Source organism: Glandiceps talaboti, chromosome 14 (genome assembly GCF_964340395.1).
Source record: "Glandiceps talaboti chromosome 14, keGlaTala1.1, whole genome shotgun sequence".
Taxonomy (NCBI): Eukaryota; Metazoa; Hemichordata; class Enteropneusta; family Spengelidae; genus Glandiceps; species Glandiceps talaboti.
This window is the reverse complement of record NC_135562.1, coordinates 11,551,863-11,573,801: the sequence shown is the minus strand read 5'-3', so window position 1 is coordinate 11,573,801 and position 21,939 is coordinate 11,551,863. Positions and strand designations below refer to the sequence as shown.

At 36.0% G+C, this 21,939-nt stretch overlaps 1 protein-coding gene across 1 annotated transcript; it reads right to left on the bottom strand.

Moving 5' to 3' along the window:
- Window positions 1–8,834: 8,834 nt before the first annotated feature.
- On the bottom strand, window positions 8,835–18,444 carry LOC144445254 (uncharacterized). The gene is made up of 7 exons (XM_078134797.1): window positions 18,183–18,444; window positions 16,539–16,751; window positions 15,266–15,684; window positions 14,469–14,685; window positions 13,279–14,058; window positions 12,682–12,828; window positions 8,835–12,085 (listed from the first exon to the last, which is right to left on the bottom strand). The coding sequence occupies exons 1-7, from the start codon at window positions 18,442–18,444 to the stop codon at window positions 9,297–9,299; spliced, it is 4,827 nt and encodes a 1,608-aa protein (XP_077990923.1). The 3' UTR covers window positions 8,835–9,296.
- Between the last annotated feature and the right edge of the window lie 3,495 nt (window positions 18,445–21,939).

Below are 21,939 nucleotides of genomic sequence, written 5' to 3'. Positions count from 1 at the left end.
ATTGGATATAATTATATGTAACCCAAACACGAGATTAGTGAAATATTATAATAAGGGTTCTTTTTCATATGGTACACACATAATTATTTTCAACTCTGCAGCTCCAACGACTACCCGCACCTGTACCCATGTTTTTGTTAGACAAAAAGGTAAAGAGGTGCATGCATTATAATACCCATTGGAACCCAACCCCAACAAACTCTCCTGGAACATTGACCGATTTGATGTTGATTTTACCGTTGGTGCATTTCATATACATGTATTAAGGACATGAAGTAAGGACAGTTTCCACCATAAATAACCAACTTCACCTACAGAGTTACATGCAACATCTAGAATAGATCAATGAAATGAGGGAGGGAGCGGGAGGGAAGGAGGGAGGGAGGGAGGGGAGAGATAGGGAAGGAGCAACAGACTCTAGATCTGTATGTGAAAGGTTTACGTGAATCATACATGGAAAAAATCTATCTACGGTTTAAAGCCTTCTTTCATAAACGATTTTAGAAGACAAAGCTAAGATCTTGTAATAAGAAAATTCCCCGTGGTGTTGTAACAGAATTGTTTACATTTATAACACACAAAAGGACTTGGAAAGTAATGCAAATCTCTTTTTTCGGTGCACAATACAGACTTTCTCTAATAGAACTGGCCGCCGCGCCGATGGGTGTGGTGATCCTAAAACGGAGCTAAAGCTATTCGGGACGGTTTCTCAAGATTGGCCTTATATCAATAACAGTTACAGTGTAATGTCAAAATAATTTGTAAACTACGTCTTCTGTTAACGACAATACTAGAGAAGCTGCGCAAAACTTGTATCGCTCGAGTAGATGACGTTATCAAATGAAAAAACTTTTTTTTTCCAGGGTCATATCCTTGGATCGATTTGGGGATAAGGCATTTCCATTTGGACGTACCGTGGATGTATAAATGTTATGCCCTTGTACTCCATGGACTTACACTGGTTGCCTAGCATCCAGCTGGTGGATGGGGATTTTGATGCATTCAAAAACCATCATCCGCCGCCTGGATCCGAGACTAGTACACTGACAGCCTAGGGGGAAGAAAGCAGCTCCGCTTGTGACTGTTTTCGCTACTTACGTACTCGTACTTGCTATGAAAGCGGGACTATCGGTAGATCCAACGCCTAACTAACGTAATGACAGCTCGAATTTGGTAGTCAATCGAGAGTAATTAAGATTGAAAATAAATTAATGTCATTAAAGATACATAGCTGCATACGCTTGCAAAACTTTAAATATCATGAACTGATTACTAGACTGGGTTATTTTACGTAGATATGATAGGTGAATGGATAATTTCAATTCAGTGGTGTTACAGCATGCCTTCGGATTTGATTCAACATGGTTCAATAGTACGACAAACTAACTAATTCGCTGATTGCTAAATGTAATGTCACGTTGATATATTTTTCAACTGCGTACTTTTTACTAATAAATACAGACGTTGTAGAACCAATTACTAGTAATATGGATGCAGCTATCTGTTCATGTCTACTTTAAAAAAATCTCAAAGATAGAACACGCGAAGGGGATTTTATTATTACGCGTTGTAAGGAAAAGCGTGAAACTAAACTTACATAGTGTTGATGGTATAAGACCCTACACGTGTAGGGTATATGATTGTAGTAACTCCATTTCCGAGGTTATCTGCTGTTTACGTTCGTCTTTAAACTGGCATCAACACACGTTTTAACTGTGGTGTTCTGAAAAGAAATATCGACTAGGGCTATAAATATTCAGAAATAAAGGCTCTCTCATTAATATATTGACGCCCTGCTTTATATTGACATATTCTACGCACTTCTACTTATTTGGTGTAGCTGTATGTCACTAAACGAACACCATGGTGAATGCATCAAACCGTAAACTTTCGTGTTCAAAACTAGCTGCAACATAGTGAACGTCTGACAAGGGGACTTGCGACCACTGCTAAGACGTGCTTTAGGACGGCTTATCGAAATCCCCGGTGACATTTTGTCCTTTTTTTAACAATGACGACACGTGAAAGCACGTTAAGGTGATTTGAAATGTTACAACATCACAGAGAAATTGAGTCTCTTGTAGAGAGGGAGAAGGAGAGAGCGTTCCAAATACACCGTCAGAAAGTCGAGAGCACCAACAGTGTAGTAGATTCTCACTGTTCGTCTGCGATGTTTAATCACCGTTATTATGGAGATGACCCCTGGGAGCAAAGGGCATATGAACGTCATCGCAAAAAGATTGAACACGCTCGCTCTATTGTTGACAACAAAATGGCTTCGTACGATGTAATCAAGCGAAGGAAACTCAAACAACTACAAATGGACCAGGAAAGGTTAGCTCAACGGGATAAGGATCGAGTATCCAGGATAAGGTCAACTCTGGATAATAAGCAGCCGACCAGTTCCATGTACATGGGGTTGAAAACAAAAGCAAGCCGAGATCGAGCTGTGAAAATACAAGAAGAAAACCGGAAACTGTTGGATCGCTTGCTCGCTATTGACGAAGGAAAGGCACGTTTAGACAATCGCTTGGTTGAATATAAACCAGAGAGTCAGTTTTACAAGAATCGTGACAAAGCTGCGGAGAAAATATTGAAACAAAATCGTGAACTGCTTAGGCGAATAGAAGATCAGGAATCACACTACGATCAGCGGCGGACACACCAGGAATACAAAACCCATGAAAGAATGGTTGGGAAAATTTCCAAATATCCGCTATGGAATGGAAGGGGAAACGAATGGAGGAATTACTGATCTCACACACTCAATATATTTACAAAAAAGTACCAATTATGTAAGTTTTTTACGAGACCTTGCCTGTGGTGTATACATGTATATGCAAATAGTGTTTTTGACTGTAATGTATACATGCGGACAATCAAGAAGTGCAGCCATGCATACAGAACGACGTCTTTACTACAACCACCTGTTACCTTGTAACTCAATCAAAATAAACAAAAAACGATCAACGTTATCGTTTTATTTGCCTTGACGGAAAAAAAAACAGAACTGGAATGGATCTTTAGGTTTTTAGTGATGTTTTAATTCAACAATATCGACTTTAAATTGGATTGTGAACGCATTTGAAAGGGTTTTGGAAGTGGCTGGACGTATTGACATATTCTGTCCGGTCGACCGCAAGGAGGCGGGCTTCGACACACGTCTTCAACAAGTAGCAAGTCAAGACGGGACAATACCGGATTTGGGCCATATAGCTGCATACCACCAGACATCGCCTGCTTACACGGTTTGTTCCAAGACTCTCAGACTTGACGACTGTCAATAATAATACTTATGTGGAGCTATGTGAATTAAAATAGTTCGGTACGTCAGATCACACAGTGGTTTTACAATAAGTAGTCTGGATGCAAATATCTTGAGATTCGATGCTACGGACGGCACTAGACTATAATATTAAGAAGCAAATACAGTCGTGTCATGTTGAAATATAACGTCTTTTTGTCAACTCCAGGTTATGTATGTGACCTCACACCACACAGACACTCGAATCAATCTGTATGATTTAAAAAAAAAAATGTATAGTATGTATTCATTATACATTTTTCCCCAAAATCATACAGATTGATTCGAGTGCCTGTGTCACACCACTACAGTGGTATAGTCTGTAAGGTACGCCGTGACGGTATAGAGTAGTCTGATCTGAGATGCGTGTATGTAACCAAAGGTCAAAGGTCACTATACAATCAATTTCTCTGAATGTTTTGTTGCATACATGTAGACTCTCTCACCAGTCCACGGGAGTATTGCTATTAGCTATTTTTGTATGTACAGATGTCTACCCAGACTGTAAGATACGTCATGTTGTTCAGCCCTATAAGTGCCTGCTGATAGCGTGACACGAGCGTCTTTCTCTTTCCGACCAATACATTGTATATATAATTGTACTAGAATATAACTGTACTAATATAATAGAGTAGAACAGAATGTCATACTGCGGGCCCTTATATTGACTACATAGTGCTAATATTAAATCATGAGTTGATGTGTTACTCTGATACTCTGTGTTGTTGCGATGCGATGTTCCGAGCTCGGGCATTGCGGTTATACGTCAACGCATGAATGATTAACCCTATGTAGTCAATGAGGGCCTACAGTACAATTATGCAGTAGATAATGGTACTTACAAAATAGTCCTTTTAAGTTTTAGAGATGCGATGCTCTGAGGACTGTGAGAGAGTCTACATGCAATGTATACTGTTTAGCTGTGCTTCAACTCACTTTATAGTTTTTTTATGTGTGTATGTCCATATTACCAATCTCAATGTTAATCAACTCACAATTGACACGACATTCACAACTTTGCTTTTATGAATATTTATTGGAAATATTTTATTTTCATATTTTCAAAACAGGTGTGAAATATTTATGTTTTTTTATTTTTTTTTATTTGTACACTTCAAAATAGGTTTATAACTATAGCTTAGTGTAATAACAACATATAAAATATATATATATGCAGGAAAGTACAAAGTAATATATAATATTTCTAAAGAAAAATATCTTTCTCTCGTGCCTTAGACTATTTAGATTCGTTATCGGTACTCAGGAGTGTCTTCTTCAATAAATCTTTCTAACACACAGACATCCACATACATGCACACATACATACATACATACATACATACATACATACATACATACATACATACATACATACATACATACATACATACATACATACAGTATACATACATACATACATACATACATACATACATACATACATACATACACATACACACACACATACATACATACATACATACATACATACATACATACATACATACATACATACATGCATGCATGCATACATACACACACACACACACACACATACATACATACATACATACATGCATGCATGCATGCATGCATGCATGCATGCATGCATACATACACACACACACACACACACACATACATACATGTGAATCTTTATTCAACCAGATATAAATAAATAGAACAAAGTTGAATATAAACTCAAGTATTACAAACCTACAATTCAAAACAAACAAAATATAACAAAAGAATACTAAATTACATACATACATACATACATACATACATGCATGCATGCATACATACACACACACACACACACACACATACATACATACATACATACATACATACATACATACATACATACATACATACATACATACATACATACATACATACATACATACATACATACATACATACATACATACATACATACATACATACATACATACATATTTATTTGGTTTATGTGCATGCTATGTTCTTCCACAGTGATATCACATAACTGATGATAATGTCTACTAAGAGTACAGTTACATTTATATCATTTAGTTTTTTTAAATATATTTTTGAATATAATAAAACAATATTCAATCATTTTCATCTTGACACCTTGCCGTGAAATATGACATTCAATGTACATGTATGAGTCTATGACTTGTTAAAATTTCAGATTCAGTTCTGTTTACAGTTGTATATATTGATACAAACGTCATTAAAAAGAGAATACAAAGAATTCTTTGCAAACTGTAAACGTGAAACCTTTGAGAGAGAGAGAGAGAGAGAGAGAGAGAGAGAGAGAGAGAGAGAGAGAGAGAGAGAGAGAGAGAGAGAGAGAGAGAGAGAGAGAGAGAGAGAGAGAGAGAGAGAATCCAGTGTTAGTAGAACCACAGACACTTCTCTATGGTAGAACGATCTCAAAAAGACAGCAAGAGAGACAACAATCGACAGGGGAGAAACAGGAGAGATACATGAAAGAATGATAGAATGAAGGCATTAAGTCAAAAAATGACACAAAACGATAGAGAAGAACTTGGCAATCACTAAAGAAGTCTTTCCACAACGACAATAAACCGATGAGAACCAACGTAACCGTGTTGTAAAAATACACTTTTGCAGATAGAAGGGTGTCTTTTTTCAATAATCTACAGTTTACTAAGAATTACATATATACTACACCATAAATACTATGCAGAAAATCCTTAAAATATAACACAATTTAATGATAATCTTGATTACATTTGAAATACGTGTATTTGTCAAGTATTATTCCATTTTGACGCTTGTCAAAGTACATTTTATTTTATTTGCCCTAATTAGACGAGTCTTTAATATTAAACGTTGACTATTTCGTCACAGTCTGCGACTCTAAAGAATTTTGGGTCATTCCATTTCGTTCACAGGAGAGGTTAATCACCAACCTATCGTCTTCAGCATGAGGTGTACATGTGCATATATATTCAACATCGACTTGTTACATTTCTAATAACACTAAAGACAACGGTGTGTTTCGTCTTTTCATAGATTGTTGTCATGGAAACAAGAACGGCGATCCCTTTTTTCAACTTACTATCTTGGGGTAGAAATATTGAAGACCATATTATTTTTAATTTTTTTATGAAATTGACATCACTTTCACAAAAGTGACACCATGTTGTACCTGATGTCACATTCCATCACGATTCGTTGATCCTTACAAATATAACTTAAAAGTGTAACACTGCAGGCAAATCTCCGACACTTTCATTAGTTAGCTTTAACTTTAATATTGGTAGTATAGAGTGTTTAGGGTATATAGCTTGGTATTAAAACTGACTTATACATACAAATGAGTCATTTTAGTAAGTTAGATTTTAAATCAGTGATCAGTGTTAAGGTTATCTTTTGATATATTGCTTCGGTGTATCCAGAGCAAGTGTTTGGGTAAACGTATTTAACATCTCTCCCATACTTATTGTATCGAGACACACCCATGACAAAATGGTTGGTGCTATTCACATAGAATTAATGTCACCTAGCTACTTATCATTATTATTGCTAACCAACAAAAACCTTCTATGGACATTAATGTCTTCAAGGCATACAAAACAAATGATACTTGACATTCTCGATCTCGAACTACTAATGAAATTAATTTCCCTCTTTTGGAGTGCGCCATCTGGTGGTGACGTTCCCCTAGCAAGATTGCAATGTTCTACACTCGTACCAATACGTGTATAAATACTTCGTAGTGGTAGGATTTTTAAAAATAAGTTTTTATGAAATATTCCGCTTCAATAACACAATGTCAATGCTAATATAAAAGCATAAGAGTCATTACAATTCCAATTTATATAAACTGCGTTAATTTTTATTTATTTATATCAATTATTTATTTAATTCTGAGTTTTTTGTCGTTCGGGGGGGGGTATGCAAATGAACACTGCAATTTCAACTGTACAGATCCACAGCGCGATATAGATCGCATCGGATAAGTTGGAACTATTTTCCTTCAAAAATGGTGCCGTACCTCCCAAAATATTGGACATTTCCTAACTTCAACATTATACATGAGAAATGTGAAAAAGTACCCAATTCCGTCAAAAAACGACACAAATAGTGACACACTGCAAAGTTTTCAATTGGGTAGTAATGCGAAATCGCGCTGAAAACGACGTGGCCAAGATCTCTGAGTCTTACTCCATACTATGTTTCAAAATGTTGGCAAAATTCATATGCTCATCACAACAACTATAATTTTTGACAAGAGTGCGGTTGATAATAAAGTAACAAATGTAATATGTCTCAGTAAATAAGTTACACTCATGAAGTGAGGTGAGGGGAGGGGGGTGTTTGTTGTAATGGTTGACGAACTTCATGTTTAGCACATCTGGATATTCGACCATAATTGTTCAATATACACACTCGTATTCACAAATAAAAATAAAAACGTCTGGACTCGATATCTTCTGTTTACTAAGAATACTAACAAAAGAGGTTTAATTAAAAAAAAAATCACTAGCACACTATTCCTGTTACACTAACAAAGGTCCAAAAAGTTGACCCCAATACTTGTTCCCAACGACTAGGACTACTATAGAAAATGGTCTGAGCCTAGATTAATGACAAAAACTGAATTTTAACGAAAAGTTGTTAGAGTTGACGACAGATTATACATTTCTACTTGATTGTCCTTACTATTTAACATAAAATATTTTAATTTAATGTGATAACGGTGTGAAATTATGAATTTGTTGTTAGATGTTGATTCATATCATCACTGATGTGCTGGAAGACACCACTCAATAAAAACAAGGTCAACATTCCTTTTGGTTTGACTGGTTGGGGGCGCTGTTCATATTGCGATGATACTGGGTTCATTCACCATCAAGCCAGACTAGATACACTTTGGGCAATGTATTTTTGATGTCTGAAGATATGAAAACACAACAGACTGTGAATTCTAGGGGAGGCAACAATTCTCTCATTATGCTAAAATTGTGAACTTTTCAAATATTTGTAAATATATCAAAGTTACATTCATGGATATTACAGCCTGATCAGATGGATGTATTAGTAATAGGTTTCTTTTTAATTTGGATTTTTATTTGAAATGTGACGTCATCCATACCTGTCTACACTCATATCATTTCATAATAAATACAGACTACCAACTCAAAAATGTCAACTTTTCCTTCAAATATTTATTTCCATAATGTGTATTATGATAACAGAAGTGAAGCTGAGTATAAATACATACAAACCATATCAACATAACAAGTGTACAAATAGAGTCTCTAAAATTCAAAATACTGGGCTCAGGTAAAAAAGAGAACTTGACAAATTTACTTCAAAAACTAACACAATCCACAAAAATATATCTCCATGACAACAAAAAGTAATATGATTTTACAAGTTTATTTCCACCATATATGTAAGGCATGAAATATGACTAAGAAATGAAAATATGGAGCACCAAGATTTTTATAAAATTGAAAACTATAAACTCTGTCTCATCAAAATATAAAATCAATTATCCCTGAGATAAAAGTATTGTACATTATTAGTTAAAAGTATCCGATATTTGAATTTATTTATATTTATATACAAATTATAAAAATAAAGTATATATTTATTGTGATAAATAACACAGAGTATAAAAAATATTAAAATATTTCATCAAAGACAAGTAGACAAAGACTTCTTTGTATAAATACAAAGTTTGAGTAATCATGACTTCATGAAAATAAATAAAAATTATAAATACATGTTATGAAAATATCAAAAATATAAGCTTTATATAAAAATATAGTTAGAAAATTTAAATCACATCACTGTACAGTGTAATAAAGCACAGTGAATATTTAAATTAATTAAGTTAATTATTAAAACATATCAAATTGTCAGAGTAAAACCTATAAGTACCAGTGTTCACCTGACATGGTGTAATAAAGATCCATGAGGTCAAAGGTCAATGTATTAGCATGTAATGTTAACAGTATCAGGTTTAACATTCACTGTGTTTGGTAGTAATGTCCTGTACACTGAACTGAACTGTGTGTTTGTATCTAATTCTGTCATCATACAAATCAAGGAATGGAGTCACATTGTATTCATAAGACCAATCTGTTGGTTTCTGTTGACTAGCAATGATATCCTGAATCTCAGTAACTTTCTCATCATGGACATGATGACTCTTAGTATAGAATGTGATTGACTTCAGTGTACACTGATTTGTCTCTACTGATCTGATAACAGATGGAAATAAACATTGGACTGCACCTAGTATCCAAGGATGTAGAATTGAATGGTCATATGAATAGTACCTACAACTAGACAGTGTTAAATACTGAATAATCTTATTCTGTTCCAATGCTTCTTTGATAGGATCCCACATCTCACTATTATACTCCTTGAAATCAACACTGAGAGACTTCACACATCTGTTATGTTTTATAAATTTACATACACTATGAACTGCTTTACTTGGTAATTCTCCAATCCCTATCTCAGTCAATGTAGTGTTGGTAGATAACACATCCAATATGTCATTGTCAGTGTCAAATACTCTATAACTGGTCAGAGTAAAGGATTTCAAACTATCACTTGGACACTTTAAAGATTCAGTAAGTTTTGGTATTAAACTCTGGGTTCTAGTTTCTAAATTCAATTCAACTGTATGTGTTGTTTGACACTTATGAATAAATTCACAAAGTCTTTCCTGTACATTGTCAGATAATTCACCTCTGTATTGCAGTGTCACTCTACTAGGCCCATTCTGTATTAGTTGTTTAGAAACAATGGTAGACAGTTCACATACATGGTCTGCATAAACTGAATATGTCAAACTTTGTATTGACTGACTCTGACAAATGGATTCCTTTATGCTTTGCATACTCTTCTTTACTTCTTCATCATTGCAATCTGGCTTTTCTTTCCCACATAAAACATGAATACTGATATCACTGAATTCAGACTGTTTAATCATTTTAGGCATTTGTCCAACATAATGAATTGTGTTTTTGATATTGTAATGCTTTAGCTCATCAGCACGCACTGACATCACTGAAATCACTACAGACAATGATATTCTACTTTCTTTTAATTTCGTTGATAGTAATGAAACCTGATGTGGAGTAACACCAGCTATTATCAGTGACTCTACAGTATTAGTAGTAGAGTTTACAGATTGGATTTTCTGTAGTAATTTAATAAGATGTACAATACAATCAATACTACAAATACTAGAATATACTCTGACTACAGGGTAATTCACATCTAATAAATTATCATAATAAACATATGACTTCAATTTGTCTTTTCCTCTGTAAACCAATCTTGCGTGTAATAATGGGGAAATATGTGATATACAGTCCTCACCCCATTTAGATTCATACAAACACAGCAAACAGACACTCCATAGCTTTGACAATGTGTTTGCTTTCTTAGCGTCAAAAGAAGAGTTGAATTGACTCAAACTCTGTACTCTGAGGCTGAATTCTTCAAAGAGGTGACACATTTCTTGCTTCTCCATAATTCCAGCAAGAAATTTCCAAACAGATAAATGGGTCTCCGGATCAATGAGAATGTTATCAAGAAATGCAAAATTTCTATTCTTTGCTTCACAAGCAAGATGTAGAGCAGTGAAATATTCTAGCCAAGTCTTATGATAGAAGAAATAAAGTTCTTGTACTTCCGTTCTAGGGCCTTCATCTCTAACTAGCAAACCTAACTCTAATGACATATCTAGAGAAATGTCTGCTTTGTTGAACATAGACTCACCTTGCATGTATAACTTACAAGAATCTGAAATTAAGTTTCCCTTTGCATTTATGACTTCTTTGGGTAATATACCATCTTTTAACTCTATATTATTCTTATTACAATACCTTCTAAGAATACAATTTAGTATTTCTCTGTAAAGCCCTGGCAATGTTTTTGGAAACTTAAATTTAGCTCCAACATGTTTGTCTTCCCAAAGAATACACAAAAATGAAACATGCAGTGGGTTAGCTAAGAGACCCCTTTTAAACACCTTCCTATTAACTCTCTTTTGTTTGATTATTTCCTTCATGAAATCTTCTCCTGTAGTACTTTCTTCAGATCCCTGAAAATATTTCTTAATATATTCCTTCATTCTTTCATCTGTAAATCCCTTCACATCAAAATGTAAATCACACTCACTCACATACTTATCACACTCACGAGGTCTACTGGTAACAACAGCAGTACTAGTGCTAAGTCTTTCCTCTGAAATCACTTTTGGAATTTCAGTTTGTTTTAGTTTATTTTTGCGAATCTCATCTAGGCCATCAAGGAGAAACAACACAGAACTTTCATTAGTAGAAATTATTTCCTCAAGTCTCTCTTTAGGAATGTTTTTATCCTCAAATAATAGCTGGTTTTGTATTTCATCTGAAATGCTATATCCTGTAACATATCTCATTTTCAAAAAGAAAACTAGTTTATATTTGTCAAGTCTACCTTGAGCCCATTCATATGCTATCTTTCCACATAAAGTGGATTTACCTATAGCCGGTGCACCTTCTATACGGATACGATTTGTACTATCTGGTCCTTCACTAACTGACTTAAAAATATCGCTAACATCTTCCAAAATATCACCAACTTTAAATTTTCCTTTTGTAACATCTTTAACTTCAAGCTGAGTGTAAACGTCTTCCAGGTTCAGGTTACACTTTTCATTCCATGGAATTGGTTTGTGATTCCTGAAGTATTTTATGTATTTTCTCTTCAGCACCTTTATCAGTTGTACTTCAGAGTCAGATACATCATCTGAAAGGAAAAGGAAATATTTCAATCTCTTGGTCAAATTCAAAACTTTACAGCTGTACATAACTATATGGTTCATTCTACAATTACCTGGATGTGTGTGACTGTATAAATCCTGACGTTTGTTACTGTAATACCAAACTAAGTGTTGAATGTGTCAGTCTTCATAATAACACATCAAATACTCACCTGGATGTCTGTAGAACTCTAATCTAACTGTAGACTGTTTCAGTGTTTATGGTATATGCTAAAAAGACACCAAACACTTACCTGGATGTCTGTTTATAAATACAGAACTCTGTAGACTACATGTATATTGTTATACCAAACTAACTGTATAGACTGTGTCAGTGTTCATGGTCTACTACTAGTAATAACACATCAAATACTTACCTGGATGTCTGTGTATAGAACTCTGCAGACTATGTTGTTATACCAAACTAACTGCTGACTGTGTCAGTCTTCATGGTATACTAATAACACATCACAATACTTACCTGGATGTCTGTGTGTATAGAACTCTATAGACTACAGTGATATAACAAATGAATTGATTGTATCAGTGTTAATCGTATACTAATAACACATCAAATGCTTACCTGGATGTCTGGTTGTCTGGCTAAATGTAACATTACCAGAACTTTCAGGCCGGGATGCAGATGAATGGGATTCCTGATATTGTGCTGCCATGGTATCATGTTGCTGAGATGATCTGCTGTTTTGATAAACTGATGACGTGGTTTTTTCTACAAAAGTGAAAGGGATTATATACTTTGTTAGTTTTTGATTTACATAACTGAAATGTTATTTACATGTATTGGTAAGAATAATAAAGTGATAATTTTTTTTTCAAGTTGTCTCTTCTTCTGCTTGACGTCATGAAGTTCATCAGAGTAAATATATTTACCAAGATCTACCAATTCAGGACAAGCTACACACTTTGATAAGATTGATGTCTATCAAAAATACAATTTTTAAAAAAAGAGGCTAGTGTTACAATATCCATCAAAGCATCAAGCTAATACCACAAGATAAACAAAGTACATGTAAGCTTGTTTTGAATAGGAGGTGACATTTGTCTACTGAACATTTTCAAGTAATGGTCTTGTAATTCTTCCAACTCGAAAAGGTTTGAATGTCAAAAAACAAGCATCCTACTTTGTAAAAAGTAACAATCAAGTGAAAACATGGCATACCATCAATTGGCTGACAAGATCTAGCTGGTCCAGATAGTGTTTGGTGAGATCTAGATGGTTCTGGATGTGCTTGGTAATGACATGTTGTTTGAGGCAGTGATTGGTGATACCCAGTTGATTCAGGTAGTGATTGGTGATACCCAGTTGATTCAGGTAGTGATTGGTGATACCCAGTTGATTCAGGTAGTGATTGGTGATACCAAGTTGATTCAGGCAGTGATTGGTTTGACATAGTTGGTGCAAACAGGAGTCTATAATACCTAGCTGCTTCAGCTAATGATTGGTGATACCCAGTTGATTCTGGTAGTGGTTGATAAGACCCAGTTGCTACAAGCAGTGGTTGTTGAGACCCAATTGGTTGTGGTAGTGGGTGGTGAGACCCAGTTGATACAGGTAGTGGTTGGTGAGACCCAGTTGATACTGGTAGTGATTGGTGAGACCCAGTTGATACAGGTAGTGGTTGGTGAGACCCAGTTGATACAGGTAGTGGTTGGTGAGACCCAATTGCTACAGGCAGTGGTTGGTGAGACCCAATTGCTACAGGCAGTGGTTGGTGAGACCCAGTTGATACAGGTAATGGTTGGTGAGACCCAGTTGATTCTGGTAGTGGTTGATAAGACCCAGTTGCTACAAGCAGTGGTTGTTGAGACCCAATTGGTTGTGATAGTGATTGTTGAGACCTAGTTGTTTCAGGAAGTGGTTGGTTAGACCCAGTTGCTACAGGTAGTGGTTTGTGAGACCCAGTTGATACAGGTAGTGGTTGGTGAGACCCAGTTGATACTGGTAGTGGTTGGTGAGACCCAGTTGATACATGTAGTGGTTGGTGAGACCCAGTTGATACAGGTAGTGGTTGGTGAGACCCAGTTGATACAGGTAGTGGTTGGTGAGACCCAGTTGCTACAGGCAGTGGTTGGTGAGATCCAATTGCTACAAGTAGTGGTTGGTGAGCCCCAGTTGGTTGCGATAGTGATTGTTGAGACCTAGTTGTTTCAGGAAGTGGTTGGTTAGACCCAGTTGCTACAGGTAGTGGTTGGTGAGACCCAATTGATACAGGTAGTGGTTGGTTAGACCCAGTTGATACAGGTAGTGGTTGGTGAGACCCAGTTGATACAGGTAGTAGTTGGTGAGACCCAGTTGATTCAGGCAGTGGTTGGTGAGACCTAGTTGATACAGGTAGTGGTTGGTGATACCCAGTTGATACAGGTAGTGGTTGGTGAGACCCAGTTGATACAGGTAGTAGTTGGTGAGACCCAGTTGATTCAGGCAGTTGTTGGTGAGACCTAGTTGATACAGGTAGTGGTTGGTGATACCCAGTTGATACAGATAGTGGTTGGTGAGACCCAGTTGATACAGGTAGTGGTTGGTGAGACCCAGTTGATACAGGTAGTGGTTGGTTAGACCCAGTTGCTACAGGCAGTGGTTGGTGAGACCCAATTGCTACAAATGGTGGTTGGTGATGAGACTCAGTTGGTTGAGGTAGTGGTTGCAGGTGAAACCCAGCTGCTACAGGAAGTGGTTGTTGAGACCCAGTTGGTTCAGGTAGTGGTTGGTGAGACCCAATTGCTACAGGCAGTGGTTGGTGAGACCCAGTTGATACAGGTAGTGGTTGGTGAGACCCAGTTGTTACTGGTAGTGGTTGGTGAGACCCAGTTGATTCAGGCAGTGGTTGGTGAGACCCAATTGCTACAGGCAGTGGTTGGTGAGACCCAATTACTACAGGCAGTGGTTGGTGAGACCCAGTTGATACAGGTAGTGGTTGGTGAGACCCAGTTGATACTGGTAGTGGTTGGTGAGACCCAGTTGATACAGGTAGTGGTTGGTGAGACCCAGTTGATACAGGTAGTGGTTGGTGAGACCCAATTGCTACAGGCAGTGGTTGGTGAGACCCAATTGCTACAGGCAGTGGTTGGTGAGACCCAGTTGATACAGGTAATGGTTGGTGAGACCCAGTTGATACTGGTAGTGGTTGGTGAGATCCAGTTGATACAGGTAGTGGTTGGTGAGACCCAGTTGATACAGGTAGTGGTTGGTGAGACCCAGTTGATACAGGTAGTGGTTGGTTAGACCCAGTTGCTACAGATAGTGGTTGGTGAGACCCAGTTGATACAGGTAGTGGTTGGTTAGACCCAGTTGCTACAGGCAGTGGTTGGTGAGACCCAATTGCTACAAATAGTGGTTGGTGATGAGACTCAGGTGGTTGAGGTAGTGGTTGGTGAAACCCAGTGTGTCTTTGTAGAATATCACATTGATGACCTGTAAATAAAGTTTGGTTTGGCTGTTGTTGGATATTGTATGGGTTCTGATACACCAGTGGTCTGTGGGAATTAGAACTCTCACATGCTGGTGTTTCAACTGTACTATCCTTTGTGGTTGGTAGATCAGTTTCCCTTTGCTCTTCTCCTGTACCTGGGTATAATAAATATGAAGGGACAGAAAATATTAGTTAAACTAATTAATGAAATAAATGCTCAGATTCAAGTAAATGGATTTATCCAAATTATTTTTGCGGTTGAAGTCATAATTCTGTATTGAAAACCAAATACATACATGCCATTCTGTTCTATTGAGACATAAATCGAGTCTTGTCTATGCTGGGACCAGTCCTTTAAGAGACATTTTTAAACGCCTCAAGTGTTTCAGTATGTTATTCACCTTTAATTTTTTTAAAGAAAATTTTGTCCTTTTTTTTTTTACTTTTCCCAGTTTCAATTAGTCTTCCAAGGAACTCTAAGTATCAGTCACTATAGTGCTTATATCTCTATTGGACAGAAATGTGCATGGCCATTTCTATAATATTAAAGTTAATATATTAACTGCAAAATATTGAAAGTGATAGACAGGTACAAAAATTACTCAAGCTAATCAGTCAAGAGGGCACTTAAGATTAATTTGCATAACTGCACTTGACATGTATACAGCCATTTTGTGTATTTCTTGCAAGGGACTATGGGAAAACTGTTGATGACATCACAACTATTCTTATCTCTTTGTCCTGACAAATACAAAGATTGTCAACATAATTAAATCAAAGAGATTACAGTACTTATAATGTGTATTTTTCAGTGTTTAATGGATAGAATTATCTGTGTATAGTTTTCTATAGCATACACCACCTAAAAAATTACATAGCAAAAGTATTTAACAGCTACTGCAAGACTTATTTGGACACATGTCAATAAAGATTGCTCAAAGTTTCACTTATCTAATGAGTATCAACATCTCACATATTCCTCTTTTCCTCACTAATTTAAGCATTTTACCTTGATGATATCTTCTTCCTTTCTTCAAATACTTCTCTACCAGTTGTTGTCGTCCAATTTTACACAAGACTTCTTCTAGTAATGATGTATTAGACTCTTTAATATAGTTCATTCGGTATAGTTTAATAAACAGATTTCCTGGAATAACCATTCTCTCCAGAGCTCCAACAGGCAAGCGTTCTTCAAATAGTATCTTCATGTGTTCAAATTCCTCTGTTAATGTAGAAAACAGGACAATGACCAAGTTTTTCTGTTAGCCAGTGTCTAATTTGAAGCACTGCCTTATTACTTCCATGTTTTTTTAATAAATTATGATAACGCAGTCTTACATAACACTGAGTCAAGAGTTGTAAAGGCCAGTCACACTACTTTTGGGCTTTCCTGAGCAATTTGAATGTAAGAAAGTTTGAGTTGAAATCCACTTTCAGTCAAAATTTAATGATCTTTTATTTTAATTAATAATATCTGGAGTATTTCATAGTATGATATTCTTTTTATTTTCCATTGATGATCACTTTAACCAAAAACATAGTTCCAAGCACAGTTAAGGTCATTTTCAAAAAAAAAAAAAAGACTTCAATGTTTTATTAGTTGTTATGTTTTATTGATCGTTTCATCAGTAACACTGCATTCAGTTCAAGAGAAGTAAACAGTTTTAATATACCCTGCCCCTTTACTGGGCAAGTCAGGTATTTTATCTGACAAAGTTAACATTGACAAACTGTAATGACTATGTTAAATGAATGTGAGGAGGTGGAATTGTAAAATTGAGTGCCTTGATATTAGGAAACTTTAGACTGTGTGCATAACAAATGAAAATCAAATTGCATTCCAAGAACAGCCAGGTCCTACACAAACCCTGTTACATTCCTGTGGTACAGGTCTGTGTCAGCAAAGAATGGCAGCAGACTGGAACAAAACTATGGCTACATGCAGGCCTGTCAACAGTGATGTGGCTACATTACTGTATACATTGCTGTTGGTACACTGCTGATACATTGATGTGAGATGTGGGCTGTCTTTCAACACTTGACACTGAGTACTTGTATTAGCAGTATGTACATGGCTATATGGTAAGTATATGGGTGTGTCACATGTATGACTTTATCTTAATGTAATGTTTGCAAATGCACTTAAAACATTTGAGATATTCTAAGAAATTGCACACCACTGTATATATTCTGTATCAATAGACCATGTTTCAGGTCTGTGAATACAGTCCTGAAATCTACCCTAATTAACAGACCCTGTAACAGATCTAGAACTTAAATATACACACACCACTGGATACACATCTGTGTGCACACATGTTTACATCATGTGATTACAACAATTAATTACACACCTGCCAACAGACCTGTATGAAATCTTACCAGATTTACCAACCCTATGACTTCATTTGTTTCAATTGACATACCTTATTACAGGATTTGCACAGCTCAGGTCTGTTACAGCCATGTATCTGACAGTCATTCTTCAAAAAAAAATATCTTTGACATCTCTAGCATAACTTCATATAAATCAGTCTAGTATTATATAATAAAGCATGGTCGAGAAATTGGGTCATAACCATTCACATAAAAACCTTGGGTAAATGTCACAATGAAGTGATTATAGCTATATCTATGTAGAAAATGTACAAACCTGGAGTAATTTCTCTAGATAAATTGGCCAGTGTCTCCATAAAAGGATCAAATCGAGATCGTTTAGGTTCTGGTTCACCTGGTTGTAACAGAGGTCGCGTTAACGCGTTATTTGTGCGTATTTGACGCACTATTTGACACTTGGGACGCCTTTTTTTGGATGTATGCGTCACTGGGGACGCGTCATAAACAGGGGACAAATGGGGCTTACTGTTGGCAAACGTACGGTTATCATCTTTGCTTCGAAGTTGTAGAACAGACATCGTGGAATTAGTCAGTTCTGATTGTAACTGTATTTATATGTGCAGTGTGACCTGTGAAATTTGAATATGACCCATCGTATATAAAACGTTCCAACAGTTTCATGTGCCCCATGACCATTTCCTGACGTGCCGAGCACGTCTTGGGTAGTTTAGAAACTACGTGATATTATAATTACTTATCCACGTGATTAGTTACTTATTAACAGACATGGTTTGGCAGAGTTTCCATCGATAGCACGGCCTTACGCTACGGTGAAGCATCTTCCCTCACGGGCGAAGCGATGATTAAATAGACCACATCGGTGGACAGTAGTCTATGCTGAAACTTCACGTGGATAAATTCATACTGCCAAGTCGCCATTTCATTCTCTCTAAAACTGAAACTTATTTTGAGCTTCGTTACGGGATCGAACGCATTACGTGAATTTACAGTGAACATGGCACACGTAAGGCGTCGTTCAAGAATAAACGATTACAACGTAGTGACACAAAATTTGTATCGAACTTTTACAACTGTGTTTCTGTCAAATTGAAGTTCACGCTGTCGTTCATTCTTCATCATTCATGTCATGGAACTTAGTTTATGCATTGCGGTTTTGTTATTGTATCATGGAGTAGTTTTATGTACTCCGTACGGTCCGACTCCAAGAACCGCCCTAACATTAGCTATGGATTTATACGCTATGGGGTTTCGACACGTCTTCTCCCACTCCGCTATATACTAGTATTCACCCGGAGTTCTTTCTCGGAGCACATATTTTTAGAGAGTGATTACCATAGAAAATCGAAAGTCGAGAAAGATGAAGTTAAACCTCTGTATAGCGTATTCTTGCATATAAATGTTTTCTTTTTCTAAGTGCAAACTATGTACTTGTATACGGTGTGCGGGAGAATGACACTGATGTGTTCATGTACATGTATTTACATTTGCAACGTATTTAGTGTACATCTGAATGACATGTAGTGACTGTGTGCATGCAAATTTGGAAAAAACGCACGTAACAGGATTTTGACGCTAATTTTGGCAGGAACGCGTCCCAGGGACGCATCAGAAAAAAAGCTACCGCGACCTCTGTTGTAATCCTTGATCAGCCATTGTTGGTGATTTGGTTGTTATTCCCAATTTATATGTCACTTTCCATTAAGGCATAGTCTGGAGTTACAATAAGAATATATTTAAGATAATAAGATTTTAATTTGATAGGGAAATAGTAAGGCATAAAAAAATTGTGTGTTTCCAATTACATTCAATTTTAAAATAGGTGGGGTAGGTAGATTTTCAAATTTTATTTTTTAATTTTACTTTTTTTATGTGAGTGTCTAGTTCAGATAGTTATGTTTTCTGTTATTTTGCATATGGTCTCTGTGTTATTGGTTTCTTCTCATCAGATGTACAGCCATTACAGATCAGAAGAACAGTTTTATATTGTCTTTTTTAGTTGATGTCAGTTTCCTCATCCACTATTTTTGCAAGACTTCACAATTTTTTTATTTTTTTCTTGAATATGTAAAAAAAAGTTTAGGGTTGGCGTGAAAAACTAGTTGGGGTCAGGTAACCAGAACCAATCAACTTTTTTTATTTGGCCTAATAGGAATGTCATAGTAAACATTTGACTACATTTGGCTACAATGGTTCTATCATGCAAAGATGCTAGACTTTGTGGACATTACTAAAACGGATGGCCTAGCTCACAATGATATTTCTTTAGTTATTCTTCATCATAACAATTGGGTGTGTCTACTTCAATGGACCTGAAATTTTTGAAATTTGAGTCAAAACATTCAAAATTTCCCTGTTTTTCATTAATCATGATTGAGAGGTATACTTGATTGTTCCCTGATATTTTTCTTCATTCAGCCAGAAATTACTCATGACCTATCTAATAAGGGTTTGTCACTACTCATCTATAGTTACTCGTAATGACAATGCTCCTAGGATACTCATATTTCCTTGGCTAGACAGGGAAAAAATATTGGGTGTTGATGACAGAAAATAACTTTAACAAATCTACCAGGAACAATATAATAGTCATATTTCAATAAAATATTTGTTTACCATGTCAGGTTTTACAAATAACCCAAATATGGACACTTCAGACTTTTGTAGAGACTAGAAGATTCATATCCAGTGATAATAGAATACATCAAATTTGACGAAAATAAGGTGGTGTATAAAATATGAAGTACTTACTTCTATTTAATTAATTTTTATTCGAGAAAGAACTAATGCTGCGTACAGGATGGCAGTGTACCAAACTGAATTCTTTATTACCATGAGTTGATCACGTCATGTCAGGTGATTGAAAGTTCTGAAGTACACCTTGTGATCACGTGATTGAATGCGGACACAACAACCATGCCATTTTGCACTCAATAAACACTGTTTTCTTGCTGCGTTTTTCACTACAGTGCTTGCCACTAAAATTGTGGCTTTGATACTCTAAATATCTATGAAAATATATCAATGTATCTCAATAATTATAATATACTAATAAAAAAAACGCACCAAGATAAGAACAAGCAACTGACGTCATGCTATTGTAGACCACAGTCACTTGTTGGCTCGGAATACACTTTTGAATTTATTAGTTTTAAATCAAAATTTAGTATTTGATCGATTTACTTGCACATTCCACTAAATCTGACTTCCAACCAGTCATTTAAGTAAATGTTCTCAAATCATGGACTGTATGTGTATACATCTGTAATTATCGGTCATTGAGATGAAAGCATACTGTGAATAATTACGACCCACAAGCGACTGTGTTGTAGAATCAGGTACACTGTCCTAGTCAGCCAAAAAGTACAGACAGTATAACTATAAGGAAGTAAAATTTCAAGAAATCGTACTGTACAAAACTATTTCTGAAAATCATGAATTTTGTGATCAACGTATCGCACAACTTATCCAACATAAGTTTTGAGTTTCAAAATTGTGATTTTTACCTTGAAATTTGCTCGTAGAACGTATTTTATGGTCAGCGCTATTACCAACGTCTCCTCTGACCTGGTGCGCGGTAGTGTAGTGTCAACAAAATGTCCAATTTTACATAGGTCGATACTTTAACATCTCGTAACTGAGAAACTGGAATATGGTGTATGATGACAGTATAGGTTATAAATAATCTTAGAAACATGTATATTGGTCCATGCACGTCTAAATTGGAGTATTTTTTACCTAAACCATCACGACGGGCCACCAGTACACCACCACCATATCCTGACCCTAGGTGACCTTTGCAATGTTTGAAACTCATTGAAATAGCGCCCTCAAGGGAAAAAGAATTGTTATGTTGACGTATTATAAGACCTAATAAAAACATTGTGTGGTTCCGATTACGCTCAATTTCAGATTAGGTGGGGTAGGCAGATTTTTTATTTTATTTTATTTTTATTTTTATTTTTTTCATTTGTGAGTGTCTAGTTCAGATTTTCTGTTGTTTTCTAAATGGTCTGTGTTATTGGTTTCTTCCCATCAGATGTACAGTCATTAAG

What these genes read in the sequence shown, in the direction of transcription:
- LOC144445254 (XM_078134797.1), bottom strand. Translation starts at nt 18,444, where the DNA reads ATGTCTGTTCTACAACTTCGAAGCAAAGATGATAACCGTACGTTTGCC. An exon ending in GGTCTCACCAACCACTACCT is followed by an intron (nt 14,686 to 15,265) that starts GTATCAACTGGA and finishes CACTGCCTGTAG; the next exon opens with CAACTGGGTCTAACCAACCA. An exon ending in ATCTTGTCAGCCAATTGATG is followed by an intron (nt 12,829 to 13,278) that starts GTATGCCATGTT and finishes TCACTTTTGTAG; the next exon opens with AAAAAACCACGTCATCAGTT.